General features: G+C 26.1%; 1 protein-coding gene across 1 annotated transcript in view; it reads left to right on the forward strand.

The window, feature by feature from the left end:
* The window catches only part of LOC100200929 (chitinase domain-containing protein 1), a 56,276-nt gene that overhangs the window by 31,957 nt on the left and 2,503 nt on the right, over positions 1 to 21,816 (forward strand). Inside the window, exons 6-9 of the mRNA XM_065804258.1 lie at positions 1,232 to 1,371; positions 10,365 to 10,380; positions 15,280 to 15,357; positions 18,612 to 18,663. Of these exons, the coding sequence (XP_065660330.1) occupies positions 1,232 to 1,371; positions 10,365 to 10,380; positions 15,280 to 15,357; positions 18,612 to 18,663 (286 nt within the window). The remainder of the gene's footprint in view (positions 1 to 1,231; positions 1,372 to 10,364; positions 10,381 to 15,279; positions 15,358 to 18,611; positions 18,664 to 21,816) is intronic.

Here is a 21,816-nt window from a genome sequence, read left to right on the forward strand (position 1 = left end):
GAATAATAACACTCATAAATAAAAAAAACAAAATCAACAACACAAATTGATGAATTAATAAATAAAAGCCTAAATTTAAATTTGAATGCATACATAATTAGCATTTAAATCTTGTGAAACTTTTGTATTTTATAACTTGTGTATTTTAAATCTTATAGGATTGTTAATTATTTTCTTAAATATTCTGGTGTGCAATTAAAGCTTAAAGATTTAATTAAAACACATAACTTCACTAATTTTTAAATTAAATTCAATCACTGTAAAAGTATAGAATGTTGTTATATAGAAGACCTCTCGGCCTAGTTTTTTTAAGTTTCAAAGAAGGCTCAAGCAAACCCACTTATACCCTTCATGTTTCTTTTGTTCCACTGTTTGATCAAAGTGTATTGCCAAAACAGCTAACTTTTCACCACTATTTATTTCAATCTCTTTTTTGATTTCCATGTTTACCAAAAGTAAGAAAGTCTTAATTTTTTCAATCATCAGTTCAATCAATTTGTCAATCACTAATTTAACACATTTTGATCATTATGACTAAAATATCAAATGACCTAAAAATTAATCAAAATGATATTGATTTTGTGAGTTTATGTGAGTCTGTAAGTAGTTAAAGTAGTTTATTGCATAATTATTGCATAATGTACTCGGCACAAATGAACTTAGAAAGACTTTTTTAATCTAAAGACATTCTTTATTATATTTTTTTGTAATTGTTTACATCAACAGTTGTTTCTTAGCTTTTAATATAATGAATTTATAGTATTAGTTTTATATATCAGTAAGTCCATTTAACTTTTAAAATTAATTTATGCTAATTTTCAACTTCTTTGTTCTAAAATTAGTTTAATATCCATGGTTCTTTAACTTTGACCATTCTATTTAAATCACCATGTTCCTGTGTGGTTTAAACAGTTTTTCTTGTTGTTTTTTTTAATTTAAATTTGACATAGTAGAGATATTGCAGTTATTCACTACAGTATTCCTTTCCTTGCATTAACCTGTTTAGCAGATCAGGGCTGAGTATTTTTGCTACCAGAAAACTTGCCATCCAAGGCGCATTCTACCCTTTTCTGTTGGTGTATCTAATCTTACCTACAAATAAGTTAGGAGTTTTATATCACAGTTTTCTTTACCTTAAGTAGCCTCAGGGCCTAATTTTTAAAATTTCTTTAATTATTTCGTGTATTGTGCCTTTTACAATTCACTATGAGTTCTGTTTTTCCATGTGCAGGCCCGGTTCTGTTTCACCATATGACTGGATCGAAAAATGCGTGAAAACCTTAATCCCAATTAACAACAGTTTACGCAAAAAGATATTAATTGGTCTGAACTTCTATGGATACTTGTATAAAGAAAATAGTGGTGCCATGCGTAAGTAGTTTTTCATTATGTTTTTTGGTACTTAGTAAAAAATATGTTTCTTTTCAACATGCTTTTTAGTAAACATCTTACCTTTTAACAACTTGCAGGGTTTATATGGCTTGCAGGTTTAACTGGGTCAGGGAAAGTCGGGGAGTGTCAAGGAAAGTCAGATAATGTCAAGGCAAGTCAGGGAATTCACTTCGTGGTCAGGAAAAACAATTGGTTTTTCTCTTAATAAGTCAGGGATCAATAAAATATTTCAAAATTCAATATCAAATTCAAAATTTTCTATTTTTTTCTATATCTAAAAGTTTTCTATTTTTATAAAATTTAATAATAATAATAATTTTAATAAATTTAATAATTTTATAAGAATTTAATAATGTTCATCAAACTTTTTTTGTCAATCATTTTTAAATTAGTATTTTAAATAATTTTAAAACTTGATTATATTCCTAATTATTACCTCCTATTTTTTATAATTATAATTTTTAATTCTTTTTTTGTATCTAAAATTATAAAAAAAAATATATATATAATTTTGTTTCTATTTTTATCTCTTTTTATATTTTACATGACCCTGATTAATAGCACATAAACTATATTTATGTATCAACCTCAAGTTGTATAAAAGTTATTAAATAATAGTTAATTATTAAAAAATAAGTGTTAAATTCTTTTGTTTTACACAAGAAATGTAGACTCGATTAGTATTGTCTTAACACATTCATTTTGTTTGTGTTATTTTTTGTCTAAAAAAATAAAACAAACATTTTAAAGATGTGAAGATTAGAACTCATGAAAAGATGGTTCAAGAACAGAAAATTTTTTTTTGATACAAAAAAACTTTTTTCTTATAAAAACTAAATATGCCACTGAATTATGTATTGAAATATGCAAAGACACTATTCAGCAGGTTCAGCTGGAATAGAATTTCTCCTAGTACACAAGGAGAAATTCTATGGCTCTTTAGTGCCACACGACTCTTTAGTGCCAATTCTAATCTCTAACAACGATTCCATTTATTTATCATGATGGAGATAAACTTGCAGAAATTCGATTGATACTTAATCATGTTGTTTGTGGGTTCAATGATAGCGCTGTTACCCATAGTGTTATTACATTTAATCTATGTTTTCAGACATAGTTTGGATTTATCTAAACAAGTGCAACTATCAATGGATGGTCCTAATGGGAACTGAAAGGTTTTCGGGGAAATGCAATTAGAAAGAGAAGAAGTTGGTCTGAGTAAACTAAAAAATATTGGCAATTGTAACCTCCCAAACATTCATGGAACCTTCCAAACAGCTACAGAAACCATAAGTTGGGGGCTAAAGGCTATCATGAAAGGATCTTTTTAACCTTTTAAAGATTCTCCTGCTTGGCGTGAAGGTTGTATTTCTGTTACAGATTCACAGTCATTCTGCTGCTGTTTTATCCAACAAAGTTTTTGAATATCTTATAACTTTTTATTTTGTCTCTAAATCTTTAAAATCTATATTATTTAGAGAACTCAGTTTCAATTAATTTTTCAAAAACACTTATATTTACGTATTAGTCTTTTAAATGCCTTTCATTGTTTTATCATTTAAAATGGGTCGAGGATCAAAAGGTAGCATCAAAACTCAAAGAGATATGGCCAAATGTAATAAAGATAGTTGATTTTTGGCAGAATCTAAAAGCTTTTAAAAGGCCATCTTCAAAAAGTCAGGGAAAAAGGGTAGTTTTTTTGAATGAGTCAAGGGAAACTCAGGTTTTCAGGAAAAAGTCAGGAAAATTACTTATGTTTTGGAAATCTTTTATTAAGGACCTGTATTAACGCTGAACATGTTAATATATTATTTAGTATATGATTATTTATTATATAATGATATATTTTATAATTATTTGTTAATTTTGCCTGTTATTTTGTTAGAAACAGAAAAGTTAAACCTTTTAGAAGATAGACTTTAACATGACTTTACTTCTTAAAACTTTTTATAAATTTAGGAAACACTTATTAAAGTTACTAAAAACATTTTTTTATAAATATTATAATTTAAAACATTTTCAAAAATAACATTTCCACAACTTTTTATAAACTTTTCATATAAATACAACAAATTTTGATTTTCTATAGAAATTTTTGTTCTGTGTGTTGAGAAAATATTCAGGCTTGTCATGTTATTAAAGTTAAATATATTCTTTGAATAATTATTTAATTGTTTTCTCTGTTTTCTTGTTTCTATAAAATTTGCATTCTATAGAAACATTTAATTTTTTTTCTCTTTAAAAATATTATTTTTTGGTAATTTTTAAAATTTTTTTATTTGATTTTTTAAATTCGTTTTTATTTTTATTTGTTTATAATCAATAAATTTGAATATAATGAAATGTTATCAAGTTTCCTTTTTTCTTTAATTTTTTCTTTATTTATCAGATGATACAGCAAAATTTCTCAAAATTTTATTAAATAATAATATTAATAAGAGCTAATATTCTTTTGTATTTAGAACAATTATTAAGTTGAATGAGAAGTCGTTAAATTATTTTACATATTACCTCTCACTTATTCCTCTTCTTTATGTTTTCTTAATTTATCGTTTACTACTGACCTTTCATGAAAGCCATATATACAATCGATTGCTAAATTAGCACCTGCTTCTGTTTATCGTACTTGCCATTTTCTCTCTCCTGATTCCATTCTCTACCTCTACAAATCTCTTTTTTGTACCTATATTAGAATACTGTTGTCACTTTTGGGTTGATTCTTCTAATGATGCTCTTTCTCTTCTAGACAAGACCCAAAAACACATATTAAGCATAGTTAGACTCGCTCAATTTGCTAAGCTTGAGCTTCTATTCCACCATCGTAAAATTGCATCTCTTTTTCTTTTCTACAAATACTATCTTGGTAGCTGCTCTCTAAGTAACTATCATCTTTAGTTCCACCAACTAAAACTCCTTCTCGCTTGACTTGTCATTCAGCAAAGTCTCATTCTTTTACAATTACTATCCCTGCATGATCTACAAACTTTTATTTGTCTAGTTTTTTTTCCCTGCGCTTCAACGCTTTGGAATTCTCTCCCATCTTCATGTTTTCCTGACTCATACAACCTTCAACTTTTTAAGTCTTCTAGTCATTATATTTATTTGTCATTATATTACTTGTCATTATTATTTTTGCTATGTTTTTTATTATATATATTTTTGGGCTTGATTATTATAATTGTTAGTTATATTAAGTTATTATTTTTTGTTGTTATTTAATTTATTTGTTTGTTATTTAATTATTATTGTTTTTTGTAACTTATTATTGTAACCCTCGGAATTAGGAAAAATGAGGTCGGGAAATTATTGTCAACCTCATTTTTCCTAATTCCAAGGACTGGTTTTATGTGAAAAAAAAGGCGAGGGATTGCTGAAATGACAAAACAAAATAACTCTGGATTTTTTGTAAATATACTATAAATCAAAAATTTAGATCTGTTTAACAAGTCAGCTGAACACATTGAGATGATAGAATGCATTAAACTTGCATATTGTCCAAAATAATCAAAAAACCTGCTATTAGCAGGTGATTTGCTACTAGATATGCAAAAACCTTTTAACCAAAGAAATAATTTTTGTATTTTAACTTATTTTTTTATTCCAAATTTTTTTTAGTTTTTGTGCTAAACTTATTATAGTCAAGCAAATTAAAGTTTTTAGTTAAGTTTGAATGAAACAGCATTCACAAGCAAGCTAAAATTTTTACTTAACATTTTACATCTCAGTTTGATAACTGAGGAGGTTATTGGCCCACTTTTTTTATTTGTTACTTTTATTTAGAAGTCAAACAAAGATGTTATTCTTGTTTTACATAAAAAGTTCTTAAAAAAGCCTAATATTTAACTATAAATTTTATTACTCAAAAAAAAAATTAGCACAAAGTATGAAATAAGTTATAAAAAAAATTGTTTAAGGAAGTTTGAAAAAATATGTTGTGGTTTTTTAGTTTTCTAAAAATTTTCAATTGGTGTTTAGTTTTTTTGATATCTTAAAATTGACACTGACTTTTGCTCCAATAACTCTAGTAACTTTGAATTTTATCTTTGATTTTTTATTTGAGTTATAAACATATAGTTCTCTAACAAGTCACCCAAAACAGTTATTTGTCGAAATTTGTTCTTTTGTTGCTTTAGATATCTGGTCAGATATTTTGTAATGTAAGATTGGGCTGTTATTTTGTTTATTGCCATCATTTTTTTTTCTTCTGAAATTGTTACTGTCTGACTGTTCAATGCTGTGGGGTCTATAGTCTGCCACTGATTAAATGATACCTCCTTATCATTGGCATTGGCACAGTTATTTGTGCATCAAAAAATCTATTTAAATAAACAATACTTAAACAGTTAAATGAGTAACCAAAATGAAACAGAAATAAGTTTTGAAGCTTCTTCAATTGAATACCATCTTGTTCTTAAACCACAAAACTTACTAAACCTAATAACTTTTTGATAATATTTAGTTTTAAAAGAAACATTTTCCTCTTTTTTTTTGGTTACATAAGATTGAATAAAATTATATTAAATCAGGATCTTTTGTATGCATTGCTTACTACAAATGCTTATGTAATTTTTTTATTTGTCATTAGTCTAGTTCAAATTTGTTGTTCAAACAACTTTGAATTTGCAAAATGATTTGTTATTTATTATTATTGATTTGATGTTATTTCAGAAAATATTTTTCTTTTTTTAGTGAACCTTTGTTTCCTTTATTTTGTATGCTTTTTAAAAGTTCTTTCCTAAAAGTTCTTAGAGGTTATCTATGGTTACCTATGAAAATAATTTGACAATTATTTACCTTTATTTTCTTTTTGATATATGTTTATACATTAAATTATTTATATTATTTATAAATATATAAATTAAAATATTTTTTTTAAGAAGGAACATATAGTTTCATTGTCATCAATTTATTCTTTACTAAAATATCTATGACAATCAAATATTTTTAAATCAGTTTTTCAACAATGTATTAGTTTATGGCAGGGATCATTTAATGCTTTCCAAAATCATATATATTATCTATGAAAACATTTTTATTGTGATTGCATTAGATTAACTGTAGTCAATCTGTTATTATTAAAACCATTCACCACATTTTAATACAAAACTAACAAAAATGATAATATTTATATATAATTTAATAGGTGATATAATTTAATAGGTGATAAATTTTTTCTATACTAGTGTAATGCTATGACAGGGTGTTGTTTTTTTTGTTACCATTTATTACAGCTTTTATTTTATTAAACTATTTACTGTTAATATTTATGGTTTAAAGAATTTTAATAAATTCTAAATTATTTTTTATTTTACCAAACATTTGCATATCAAAGTATTTGTATTTTAAAAAGTATCATTAAATATAAAATGTGTTATTTTTTTTTCTAATATAGATCTCATCATAGATGAGTTTTTTTATGGGAAATCCCAGAAGTCCAGAAATTTACTTAAAACTCCTTTAATTTTCCAGAAATTTGCTTTGAGAATGTTTTTTGTTGTTAATTTGAAAATGTTTGTTATTAATTTGAAAATGTTTTTTGTTATTAATTTAAAAAAAACAGATACATGTATATTGCCATATGGCACTCTAGATTACATGCATACTGGCAGTACTTGCACAAATAGAGTGAAGTCTACCATTAAACCTATTGTAAGTTTTAGAGACCGGACATCAAATGCAGAAGCTATGACATTTGCATTTATTTGTGAAATCAATCTTCTAATATCTTTAACATTCCATATGATAGTGTACGCAAAGGAAATGTCTAAAGATCATCGTGTTTTAAATAATTTAAAAATGCTTAGAACAACTGCTTCGTATAAGCTGCGAGAAGCATTAGGCGAAGATTTTCATGCTGATCTCGTTTATGATATGAAAATAAAAATGCTTTCCTTTAACACAGATAAGTACTTCTCAACAAAAAATGAGAAAGTTCTCAGTATATTCATAGCATATTTTTGTGACAAAGTTAGTAAACATGAAATAAAACACTATGCATTATCGCTTGTTACGGTAAATGCTGAAAATCTTTTTAGTGCTGTTATTTATTTAACAAAGACGCAATAACATTAAGCAATTAGTTTCCCATTCATCAGATTCTACTAATTGGAGGGGAAAAATCAGTTTGAAACAAGATTAAGATAAGCGGTTCCTCACTTACTTGATATTGATGGTAATATTTGTCATCATGTGCACAATGTTGTCAAAAAGTTAACTTCTTTTTTCGGCAAAGTAGTTGAAAATTTACTGGATGATATCTACATTGATTTTAAGTTTAGCCCAGATCTTCGTACATTTCTAAAATTTTTTTGTCAAATCACAGGTGTTATATACAACACTCCAAAACCAGGGCTGTGGAGCCGGAGTTGCGGAGTCACAACATTTCTAGCGGAGTTGGAGTCGCTAAACAAAATTGTGGCTCCTACTCCAATAGTAAAACTTCTCGGTATTGCACGTGCATGTACAAAATATTCAAATAACCTTCTATTCATACTAAACCTCAAAGAATTTTTCATAAATTTGTCAAAAAAAATTTCTTTTTACTAATTGCATAATATTTTCTAAAGAATTCAAAGAATCTTTCAAAAATTTTGCTTTGGAGTCGGAAAATTTCATTGACTGGAGTCAGAGTCGGTACTTTTTTTTTACAACTCCTCACCCCTGTCCAAACAAAGGGTTTTTCATCGGTGGTTGTCTGTTTTAGATTGCGTTCTACCTATGCTTAAGGTGATGCCTGGTTCCACCTTAATTTATTCTACTTGGTTATTAAAACATGACATCTCTCTGTATAAAGATGAAAGTGACAAAATTTTAAAGAGGCTATCAAATGAAAGTAAACAACTAATAGAAAACAAAAAAATTCAAAATGCAGCAGAAAAAGCTAATAAAACAAGATGCAGAAAGAAAAGCTAGGATTGTTAAAAGTTTTTTTTTTTTTTTGAAGCCTTTCTTTATGTTACTTTGCATTAATATAAAGTAAGGTTTTACTTTATATTAATACAAATAATTGAAATTCTTCCTATTTTTAGATCACTTATTTTAACTTTTGAATAAAAAGAACCGTTAGTCCATCGAATTTGTGATGAGCAAATGGACCTAGTGAAAACAATTTTAACTTGTTTTACTAAGCCAAAGATGATAAAAAATATAACAGGAACAAAGTTAAAATTTTTAAACCTAAAAGATAAAAAGTTGTATTGCTATTCCAATTACATATACCTTGGAAATAATGCTGAAAAATATTTGTCAAGAATAATTATTCGAAATCCTGACTTCAAATCATTTTTTTTTTAAGACCTTGCTAAAAGCTTACCATGAATCATCAGTTTACTTGCTTAATAAATTTCCTTTTAACAACCCTTTATTAAAATGCCTCTCTGCGATCGACCCAATGTCTAAAGGTCACGAAATTACAGAGAGAATGCTAAAAAGACTCCCAACTTTCTTTCCCACTATAGATATAAATAAAGTAGTATTTTATCAAGAAGTTATGCAACTTCAGATAGATATAGCGCTTTCACCCATATTTTCCTGATGGAAAGTTCATACGTTTTGACTATTGGTGGGCAGATGTTTTTAATTGTAAAAAATATTTAAAGCTAGGTAAAATTATCAAGAAATGTCTAAGTGTATTCAGTAGTCCTCATGTTGAGCAATCATTCAGCATGATAAACACCATAATTAATAAAAAGACAAATTGTCTTGATACTTCAATGTACTCTGCTATAGCTTCAGTTAAGTATCAATTATTAGCAAACAAGACCACAGCACTAGGGTACTTTAAAAGACGAGATATATCATATGAACCAGTTAACAAAAACATTTGTGGTCATTTGCAAGCAAACGCTATTTAAAAAAAATGGAATTTCATCAGAAAAACGGAAAAGCTGAAGAATGTTTTAATAATATAACTTCAATGGGGTAAATAAAGATTGCCTCACATGGATGGTGCAAAACAGGTAAAGAATCTATTAATGATCATGCAAAAAAAAGCAGAAAAAGAAAAGCTGATGAATGTTTCAAACGACAAAAGCTGATGAATGTTTCAAATGACAAAAGCTGATGAATGTTTTCCAGCAGAAAGTTATAAGAATAAAAAGTATTAATTTCTGAACATCTGATGTTTTAGATTTAAAAAGTAAATAAATTATTACGCTTTGCAGATTATTTACGGTAAAACCAAGATATTATATTTTAGAGAATTTTAGAGAAACATAATTATTCAATAATTTTTAGTTACTTTATTTATCCTTTTAACAATGTTCCAGAGTATACCCACATACCTTAGTCAATTTTGTTGACTGTATAATTTTCCGGGATTTTCCGGAATTTTTATTAAAATGATTTTTCGAGATTTTTATAAAAATTTTTTTTCGGGATTTTCATAAAATCAAAAACTCATTTGTCTCATGGATTTTTTGAGCTTCTAAATTGGCTATACAAAAAATTAAAGAAATTATTTAATTTGATAATTATAGTAGTATTTAATGATAATTTAGAAAGTTTGCTCACCTTAAAAAATATATAGTTATGAATTTTAAAGTAAAAGGAACAAATATTTTAAAATAAGTTTGTATTGTGAAAGTTATATACTAAAACTAAAATCTGAAATTGAAGAGTTGAAATTCTGAGGGAACGAGAGGAGACAATATCGTGTAAAATCTTGTTAAAGTAAAATAGTCATATTTCAGGATCTGTTAAGAGTTTTTTTTTAACTTAAAGCTGAATTCTAATTTCACCAAGTAAAAAATAAAAAACAGCAAAATCAGAAGTATGATGATATGTCCTGAAGTATATGAATTAAAAATGCTGACCTGAAAATGCTGACCTGGGTGACGTAACGTTAAATGCCTTCAATAAAATTTACAATGTTAGGATTTTTCAATTTTTTTAAGTAAAGAATATTTGAACTATTTTAAAATACAAAATAAAATTTTTCACATTTTCTTATTATTAAGTATGATTTCTTTTAGCTATTGTTGGAAATACGTAAGTTGTTTTTGTTTTTGTTGGAAACATGTAAGTTTTGTTGTACTTATTTTTTTATTTATTGTATTTTTATTTTTGATATTTTTGTTATCCTAAAATAGAAAAAACTTGGTCATTTCATTATACTAATCCGATGGTGATTCAGATAATGCTCTTCAACTGTGGCAAAGGCAATTTACCACAGCTAAAGAAGCACTACATATTTTATATATAATGGCTTTTTAGCTGTGATATATAGATTTGACAAAAAAAGCAATCAGGCACCCATGCCTACCTGTACACCTGTGTGGAGTTAGTTTACACAGGCGAAATAAAGGTGATGTAAAGTACAGAAATTCAAAAGCATAAATAAATTTAGCTATTTAAAAAAAAAAAAAAGAATGTTTTTTAAAATGAATTGTTAAATACTTATGTAAGCAAAAAAGTTAGAAAATTTCCAGCACATTTAAAAAAAGATATCTTTTTACAAAGTGTTATGCAAATATGTCTTAATTAAAAAAAAAAATTTATCCATTTTTGCGAAGTAAAAAAAGTTAGTTATTAAAGATTTTTTTTTAATGTTTTTTTTTTTAATCATAAGTATTTGTAAATAAACTTGCTAAGTTCAAATGACCAGTATAAGAATTTCATTAAAAACTATATTGTAAAAAAACTGTAAAAAAAACTAGTAAGTTGACAAAAATGTTACAATATTGTTGATATTCCTACATTGATGAATAGCAACCCTTTCACTGAATCCTCTTTATTTGTTTTCTTGGATTATCGATCACTACTGACCTTTCATGCAAACTATATATAAAATCAATTGCATGAAATAAAATCAAGTAAGCATCCGTTAAGGTAGCTTCTTCTTATTGTGCTTGGCATTATCTTATTTTGGATTCCATTCTCTACCTCTCTCCATTCTCCACCTCTCTACAAATCTCATTCTTGCTTGACTCTTCATTCAGCAAAGTCTCATTCTTTTACTGTATCTGTCCCAGCAACTTTTTACTCTAGTTTTTTTACCCTGTATTTATACCCTCTCTCTCATCTCTTGATTTGAACTCTCTATGAACTCCCTTCCATCTTCATATTTTCCTCACTCATACAACCTACAACTTTTCCAGTCTTCTGTTAACTGTTTTCTTGCTCCTTAATTCTATTTATTTTCTAGTAACTTCAAACTTAATAATGGTTGCTTGCAGCTTTGTTGGGAGCAAAACAGAATTAAAAACAAAAAATTACCATCAATGTAAAAACAATATATATCTATATTTAATGACTTATTTTTTTTTTATTTTGAAATATATGTTTGTTAATCTAAAAACAATTTAAAAAGTACTCATTCAAACAAGTTTTAATTACAAAAGCCTTTTCTTATAATTACTTGCTCTCTTGCTTGGAATTTCAGTGTGGTTTTATCAAATTTTAAAGGAAAAAAATTTTCACAAAGAATAAGAGTATCAAATGAATTTTTCTAGATGGACATAGGAAGAAATACAAAATAATAGTTATAACCTAAATGTATATTAAAATAGGAAAGAAATGTTTGGTCAAATGTTACGTTCTTTTTAATAATTTTCTAGAAAATTTTACAATGAATAAAAAAAATATTTGATTGAAATGTATTTGTAGTTCCATAAAGTACGTAACTGATTTTTTGCTAAGAAAACCAAGAGAATTTTTTTTTTTTTTTTTGTAACAAATAATCTTTTCCGTTTTTAAATCAAAAGTTATTTAAAAATTTGTTTTTAAGTGATATTTGTTAAAAGACATGTTTTTATTCTTCTATTTCATTTTATCAGTATTGTTTTACAAGTTTTTAATGTTCATCAAATAGCATATTATAAAGAAACTGCTTCCCTTGAACATATTATAAAGAAACTGTACCCTTGAACATATTATAAAGAAACTGTTCCCTTGAACATATTATAAAGAAACTGTACCCTTGAACATATTATAAAGAAACTGTTCCCTTGAACATATTATAAAGAAACTGTACCCTTGAACATACTAAGATAAAGCCATTAAACAAATATTAGAGTTTTGATTTTGACTGATATATATTTTTTTGATTAACATCTCAATATTTATTGGCAAATCACTAAAGATTTCACCATTCCTATCTTACCGCAAACATTATTAGGCTATGCACTATTTTAAAATTTTTTAACTAATTTTAAAAATTTTAAAATTTTAAAATTTGCTACTTCAAATGAATTGAAAATGGGAAAACAAATGTTTCATTTTGCCATTTTTTAAATTTATTTGAAGCCCTGTATATATATTTATATCAGGGCTGATATATAATTAAAACAAGTAAATAAAAACAAATGACTTATTATTTTAAATATTATTGTTATTATAATTACTTTTATAATTATTAATTTTTTTTTTGTTTTTATTATTATTGTGGTTCTTATGTTTATTGCTATAAATGCTATTTTTATTATTATAATTACTATTCTTATAACTGTTACTAATTATATTTATAAAAATCTATATTTTTGGTGTTTACTTAAGATTAGTAGAATTACTATTTGTAAATATCCATGAAATTATTTTTCAGAATATATATGATTGAATTATATATGAGCCTCAGCAAAAGTGGCACACCTGCCTCCACACCTATATAAGTTAGTTTACACAGGCTAAATAAAGCATGTGCAAAATTACAATTTTTATATTGTTTGTTAAAATCTTTTTAAAAGTAAAATACACTTATTAACTCACAATGTAACTCACAATGTAACTCACAATGTAACTCACAATGTAGCTCACAATGTATCTCACAATGTATCTCACAATGTAACTCACAATGTAACTCACAATGTAACTCACAATGTAACTCACAATGTAACTCACAATGTATCTCACAATGTAACTCACAATGTAACTCACAATGTAACTCACAATGTAACTCACAATGTAACTCACAATGTAACTCACAATGTAACTCACAATGTAACTCACAATGTAACTCACAATGTAACTCACAATGTAACTCACAATGTAACTCACAATGTAACTCACAATGTAACTCACAATGTAACTCACAATGTAACTCACAATGTAACTCACAATGTAACTCACAATGTAACTCACAATGTAACTCACAATGTAACTCACAATGTAACTCACAATGTAGCTCACAATGTATCTCACAATGTATCTCACAATGTAACTCACAATGTAACTCACAATGTAACTCACAATGTAACTCACAATGTAACTCACAATGTATCTCACAATGTAACTCACAATGTAACTCACAATGTAACTCACAATGTAACTCACAATGTAACTCACAATGTAACTCACAATGTAACTCACAATGTAACTCACAATGTAACTCACAATGTAACTCACAATGTAACTCACAATGTAACTCACAATGTAACTCACAATGTAACTCACAATGTAACTCACAATGTAACTCACAATGTAACTCACAATGTAACTCACAATGTAACTCACAATGTAACTCACAATGTAACTCATGTAACTCACAATGTAACTCATGTAACTCACAATGTAACTCACAATGTAACTCACAATGTAACTCACATAGTTTTTAACTAGTTTTTAATCTAAAACACGACTTAATCAAAGTGAAAATAGTAAAATAACAATAATGAAAACATTAGTGAAAATAATAAATACACGCTTATTTAAAACATAAATTAAATCCTTTTTAAAGAACAGTAATTAAAAATTTTTTCTTTTACATTTGTATTATGAAACACAAAAACAATTTTATAAGCATCAAACTTAATTTAAGTTTTGATTACAAAAGTTTTTTCTTATAATTTTTAATTTTGTAATTTATAATTAAATCTTATAATTTCTTATATTTTCTCTTCCCTTGGAGCTATTTCAGGGTAATTTTTGACTTTATCTGATCAAAAAAAAAATTTCACAAAGAAGAAGAGTAATGAAGGAACTTTTTAAATATGAAAATAAGAAGAAACTTGATAAAAAATTTGTAAAATAATAAAAAAAATAATAAGTTTGTAAAATAATAAATTGTTTCAATGAAAAAGCAATAAAAGTATATATTAAAATAGAGTTTAAAAATTTTGTCAAATGCAATGTTCTTTTTAACATTTTTTTCTAGAAAATGTTTTAATGCTTGAATAAATATCAGAAAAACAACTATTGCTGAGGATTGTTTTTCTGATTTACTTATGATATGATATAAAATATTACAGTGTAAAACGTAATCAGTTATAATTTATCCATGAGCTTTTTTAAATTACGAAAAAACCAGCAAAAATGGTTTTTGCGCATGTCGCTGGCCAAATCTGTTTTAGATGGGCAGTTCACCGCTTGTGCACTCATTTACTCCTGCCGAGGCCTATATATATGTATATATATATATGTTTTATGTATATATACACTATATATATGTGTGTATATATATGTGTGTGTGTATATATATGTGTTATATATATATGTTATATATATGTGTATGTATATATATCAGGGGCAATTCTAGACCATTTTGGACAGCGCCTATCATGTTTGGGTGCTAATTTTGGGCGCTGCCCAAATTCAGAAATTGAGGACCTTTTTTGTTTTTACAGCAAATATCGTTTTTTTCACGAAAAAATGCCTACATACTGCAAATTTTCTTAAGGTAAGGCACCAGCATGGGGGGTACCGCTGTCCTAATTATTTTCCTGGAATAGCCCCTGTATATGTGTGTGTATATATATATATATATATATATATATATATATATATATATATATATATATATATATATATATATATATATATATATATATATATATATATATATATATATATATATAATATAAATGGAGCATTTTCTTTTACATTATCGTAATATATATTTTTGTATAATATTTTATATTTTTATAAATTATGTTTTGTTAAATCCATTGTTTTCAGGTATATAGATATATTGAAAGCTGAAAAACCAAAGTTAAAATGGATAGAAGAATCCAAAGATCATAAAATTGAATTCAGGTAATTTTCAAATTTTAAGTTTGATTTTAGATTTGATTAAAACTCAACTTAGTGAATTGACCAAAACTAAAAATTATAACTAACTTAACTCAAAAGTTTGTAAGAAAAATTAACTTTTTAGTTAAAGTAGTTTTTCATTGGCTATGTATACAGGTATAAATACATAGCTATACATATACAGCTATGAAGTTGGCTACATATACAGTTGGCTGCATCTACAGTTAGCTACACAGCTATGTATATGCAGGTGACTGTTATGCCAAAAATTCATATTCAAGGTGTGCAGCAGTTGTGCAGTGGTTTGGTCACTACACCTTTACTTTAAGTACAGTGGTTTTACTGTGTGTTATTCAGAGTTACTGTGTTGCAACAGAGTTGCAATTTTAAATAAAATAATCCAAACTCCAATTAAATTTAAAACAAATTCGAAACAAAACCTTATTATTATTACAAAGCAGTTTTCTTTGAATTTTAATGAAATGTGTTAAAAGATGTGAAATTGTTAAAAGATCTAACTGCATTTTTTCAGTTTATGATAAAATTGCTTTTCAATATTTCATGTGAAATTACATTTTTATCATTTTATAAAAATTAGTTGGTACCATATTCAATGATTTTAACAAGTAATATATGTTTATTTATGGATTTCCTTTAAATAACACCTGCAATAATTTAATGAAATAATTAAACATTTATTTTTGATTATCAAAACCCAGATATTAACAATGATGACAACAAGATTGTAGCAATTAAACAAATAAATTTCTTCATTGTCTTTGTAATTTTTAGCTGAAAACATAACTTGTTCAACCATTTTGTTTTTCGTTGAAAAGTTATTGTTATTCAAAAGTTAGTCATTAACATTCTGTATAAAAGCTGTTTTTGATAGAATTAGTTCGGATAATTTTCATAATAATTAATTCGCATAATAATTAATTCGCACTTTTCATGAATAATATTAAGTTCATAAATTGAGGAAGAAACTAAAATGGAAGTTTTATCAATATATTACTGTCGAGTTCTTAATACAATGGAGGAGGAGGATGTTTATTAATTTTTAGAGAATTTTCCTACCCACCCTAAGCTTATTACGACCCCCCTGTTTATTCATTTTTACTTGTTGTCAACAAAAAATTTATATCTCATAATTAAAAAAAAAATTAAGTGAAAATCGGCCTTTAAAATTAGAAAATAATTATTTCAGTCATCGATTAAAACAAAAACTTTCAGAGTACAGAGGCTTTAAAAATCGTTGACCTACTAAATCTCCATTTGTTGAAAATTAGCTTTTGGTTTTCTCACCAAAGTATGAAACTTGTATCAGCATATTAAATCCTATTGAGATTATGATAAAACAGCTGCTAGAAAATGTGCATTTGACTGCAAGCCATGCTAGAATTAAATAGTTTTATAGATGTTTTGTAAAAAATATTACTTTATATTTATAAATTGAAATTTTTTATAAAAAAATATTTATATTGTAACATAGTGTCAGATGGGAAGTTTTCACAAAATGATCAAGATAAATATAGTTTAGAAGAAAAAAATTTCCCTTCTTCCTTTTATTAATTCCCTTCCCCCTTCCCCCCCCCCCCCCCTCATTTATTTAATCTGGAATGAAATTCCCCCCCCCCCCCTCCTTTTTCATTCTTTCCATCCCTCCTCTTTGTATTATGGACTCGAGAGTAAATTCATAAATTGAGGAAAAAACTAAAATGGAAATGCAACCAATAGTAACAGAACTAAAAGATCAAGATAACAAAAGAAAAAGCTGAAGAAGCTTTTTATCTTCATTTGATTTGTGTGTAAATTTGTTGGTACTCCATGTTTCTCATGACAGAACAAAGACTTCACTTCTATGTTAAAGATATCTTAAGTTTGAAACAACAATACAAAGGTGTAAGAAAAAAATTTGTTTTGCGAAGATGAATTGTTAACTAAAAAGAAAATCCATAAGTTTCTTTATTCAAGTGTTTATTATCTGGCAATACTTATGCAACATGTTCTTTATTTTTTAAAAGTATAAAATACCTTTAGAAGCATGAAATAAAAGAAAAAGTAAAACCCAATGCTCTAATTGTGCTATTCAAATCATTTTTGTTAGAGTCTTTACAAAATAACTTTTTAAATAAATGAATAATTTGTAAAATTTTCAATGAATTTTTAATTGCCAATTTTGATGCCAACCTGACATTGTCTGAGGTCTGCAATTTTTTTGCTGACCTCAGAATTTCAAAACTCAATTTTATTTTCTGTTTCAAATAAATTAAAAACGCCAAAACAAACACTTATATTTTTATCTTTGTTTATGTTGATATTGTAAATTTTATGTTGGCATTGAAAATTTTTAAATAGATGTTTTATAAATTAAATTCAATATTTCATTTAAATAGAAATTAATATGCCAGCTAATGTTTAGGTTAAATCAGGCGGGGGAGAGTGTATGAGAACTCCATGATGTTCAAAAGAGATGGTGCTTTATGGCAATAAGTGTTTTATTTTTTAACACATTGCAGCCATTTGTTTGATTAGAAAATGAATTTTTGATGCCCAGATTTTTGCATCTAAAATTAAATCAAATAATAATTTTGTTTAAATCTGTTTTAAAAAGATTTATTATGCTATGTTGAACGACTGCAAACATTTGGAAGCATTTTTCAAGTAATTAAAAGTTATTAAAACTTTTTCTAGTTTAAAAAATTTTGAAAAAATGACTGCAGCCTTTTGGTTGACCTACTTTTATTTACCTACCTACTTTACCTAATTTACTTAGAAGAATTAAATTAGGTAAATTATTTAAGTTGCAGATATTGCATTTTTAAATGCATTTGTAAATGCTTTCCTGATATATATTATGTTTATTAAATGTTCTGTATTCTGTCTAAAGACCATTGATCCAATTAACATTTAGTATTACATAAAATAAATGAACAGGAAACCAACACAGACTTAAATGTATATGCACCAACTAATTGAGGTGCGGTTATGTGTTTATTTGTTTGTAATAGGTGAAAATCAAATAGTTATGTAATTTTTATGTTATAGATTATTCAGTTTTTCCCCTAAATTTTGTTTAAGCTATTTTTTTGTCATCAAAAAATTACTTAGTCACTAAAAATTCAATTTAAATTAATCAATTTATGTTTGATCTTAAAGTTGTTTAATTTTTGTGATTTAAAATGTTGACTTTAGTTAAACTAACTTCAATCTTTAAAAAAAAAGCTTAAATATAAAAACCCTAAAAATATTTTTAGAGAAAAGTCAGGGAGAAAATTGAAAACAACAGTGTTTTATCCAACATTGCAGGTATATTATTTTAATAATGCAATTTTATAATAAACATAACAATAGATAAATGCATAATGTTTGCTCATTTAGTTAGATACTAGATACTAACTACCAATACCTGCCAACTGGCTAAAAATCCATATATTAATGTGTAATTGACCTTGCACTAGATTATTGGATGTTTTGCAGAACCACATTGTAAACAACATAACAAATTTATCAAACACCTTGTTATGTACTAAATATATTATATTTTATTATATTATTGGATTTAGCATTTGAGGAAGAAACTTTTTTTTTTAATCACTTATAATATTAAATATGCCAGCCTTTTGTTTAGCCATTAATGTTTTTTCATTAATGTAATTACACAAAATTGTGAAAACAACCATGGAAGGAATGTTGGTAATATTATCTTTTTTTAAATTTGCAAAGGATAAAAATAAGAAATTATTAATCAAATCAAATTTATCAAATAACTAATATATCAAGAATTTAAAGAAGCTTTTTAAACACTGTTTTACTTTAAGTTTTATGAAATGTAAAATGTTTATACAAATTAATTAGGTTTAACCTATGATGCAAACTTTGGGTTTGTAGTTGTCTCTGTCAAGATCTCGATACAAAATCATAAGAAGAACTTAATCTTAACTATTTGTAGTGAACATTTTGATTCTTCTCAATAATATCTTGCCAACATGAAATAAAATCTATGAAATAGTTTTGAAATTGTTTTAATTTGTAAAGAAAAAGATTTTTATGGGAAGTCTCTAATACAAAAGATTAACGCAAATGTTTATATATTTCATAAAGAATTGTGTATTGTTATTGTTATTTGGTTCTGCAAGACATCCAGCTATGCTTTGCAGCTAAAATAATATAAATTTATATGATATAAATTTATCAGGAGTTGGTATTGCTAACTACACTAAAAATTAACTAGACACTAGTCTAAATATAATATGCGACTAGGCGCAAAGTTGCTAATTACATTATGTTTGTGTATTTTGATTTGGTAAAATAAACATCAATATATATTTTGATTTGTTACAATAAACACCACTATAGTGGTTATCAGGTCTACTACTCAGTGGTAACCATGGTCTACTTAACGGCCTTGCATGCAACCATGACCTACTTAAATAACACGACCTTACATTCTGCATTTTCACTAAAAAAATAGAAAGCTATTTATCTTTATGTTTATATTTTTTATATGTTTATATTTAAATTCACAAAAAATTGGATTCATGAAAGCTTCAATAATAAGTTTTATTTATTTTAGTTAGAGTTGTAACACAATAAAATATCAGAAAGTTTCTTTTTTGTCTTGATCAATATAAAAACATTTTAATAATATAAGTACTTTTATTAACTTTTTATGTTAGATTTGAATATGCTGATCTTTTAATTTTTGTTTAAATTTTATTTTATGATTAAAAAGTTAATAGAAATTGGGAGATGGAACAAAAAATAGTTGTGTTGACATGATAATAGTTAACATGATAGATTGGAACTTAAACTATTTAATAAATGAGAAAAGTCAAACTTGTCATAATTTACATATTCGAATTGGTTCAAATCAATTTATTCTAGAAAACAGAAAAAGCACAAAACAAATTAAAATGAAAAAAGTATGTATTAAAAATTATTTCACTTGCATTTTTTAAAAGAAACTATTTCGTCTTTATGAACTAAACCAGTAATAATTTTTCGATAATTGTTGAACTGTATGCTTGAAATAGTGTGATGAGCAAGATCTTGGTCTTTAATTCAGTGGGTGAAGCAAAAAAATGTTTTTTATTGCAATATTGAAAACAAGTTTTGCTGATTTTTTATGTCTTACAATTTTGAACTATTGTTAATATCAAAAACAAATTTAATATACTCAAAAGCCTCACAAACATAATTAAAAAGATAAGCTGATGAAGGGCCACCTCTTGACAAAATAATCATATAATGTGTATCTTGTGAATATATTGTAGAGATATTGCAATTACACAATTTTTTGCAATGTTCTCCAAATTTTTTGCAATATACCCAGCAATATAAACAACTTCACGAGATTAATCAGACATAATAACTTTTTCAAAAAGTTTTTTTTCTATTTTATTTAAAAATTCTTCTGAAAATTTCATCTCATTAGCTTTGATATCTTTTTCTATAATATTGATGATTTATACCTTTTTTTTACTTTTTATTTTTATTATTTTCTCACTACACAAAACGTCCTCAAATCATACCAGAAACCTGAAACCACTCATTTGGCCATATCAGCCAAAACATATTTTAATTGGGTCACTTTGAAAACAAGCAGTAAAAATAAAATCAAAGCCATCATTTAAAAGGTTTTAATTATTTATATTTTATCAAATCAAAACATAAAACTACTTTATATAAAACATCCAAATCCAAAAATTTGTTTCTCTCAAGAGAAGTTGAACCCTTTTTAGCTGAGCCTCAAAGTTTGCTATTTAAATCATTTACAGCTCCACAGTGGGTCACTTTTACTGGACAAAATTCATAACTAATTTAATATTAGGGCTGTATTGACTAAAATTAGGATGAGTAATAATATGATGTCTGCGCTTCTTATGAAGGTGTTATTTTTTTAATTCGTTGCTATGGATACTAAATTTTGGATAGCAAAAATTTAGTTTTGGTATTTGCAGATAATTTTACGAGTGCTATGTTTACCAAATTTTACATAAGTACCAATATTAGAATTTTTAAAATTTAACAAAATTTTTAAAATTTGTCTACAGATTTTTTAAAATTTGTATGGTCATATTGTTCCCATGCATTTACAATCACCAAAAATCTTTGACGATGTATGCTACAAGTAGTAGAAGCTTAACAAACAATAACTCACAAGAATTTGAAGCTTACAAAGTTGCAACTTTTCTTTGTTTTAAATGATGATTCTTGAAATGATAATGTAGGTCTGCCGAGTTATTTATTTTTACTATCCTTCATTAATGTGGTATTAAAATCATTTTCAAGCCAAGCTGAATTCTTTCTAATAAACTTTGCACCTGTTAGTTTACTTTAAATCCACTTTTACCATAATCAAAATAAATAATCGAAATTGACTCTCAAACTTTTCGCTTTGAAACTCCAAGTCTTGTTCTTTAATAAAGTCGTATACAAGTATACTGTCTTTTCATGTAT

This window comes from Hydra vulgaris, chromosome 08 (genome assembly GCF_038396675.1).
Source record: "Hydra vulgaris chromosome 08, alternate assembly HydraT2T_AEP".
NCBI classification, from domain to species: domain Eukaryota; kingdom Metazoa; phylum Cnidaria; class Hydrozoa; order Anthoathecata; family Hydridae; genus Hydra; species Hydra vulgaris.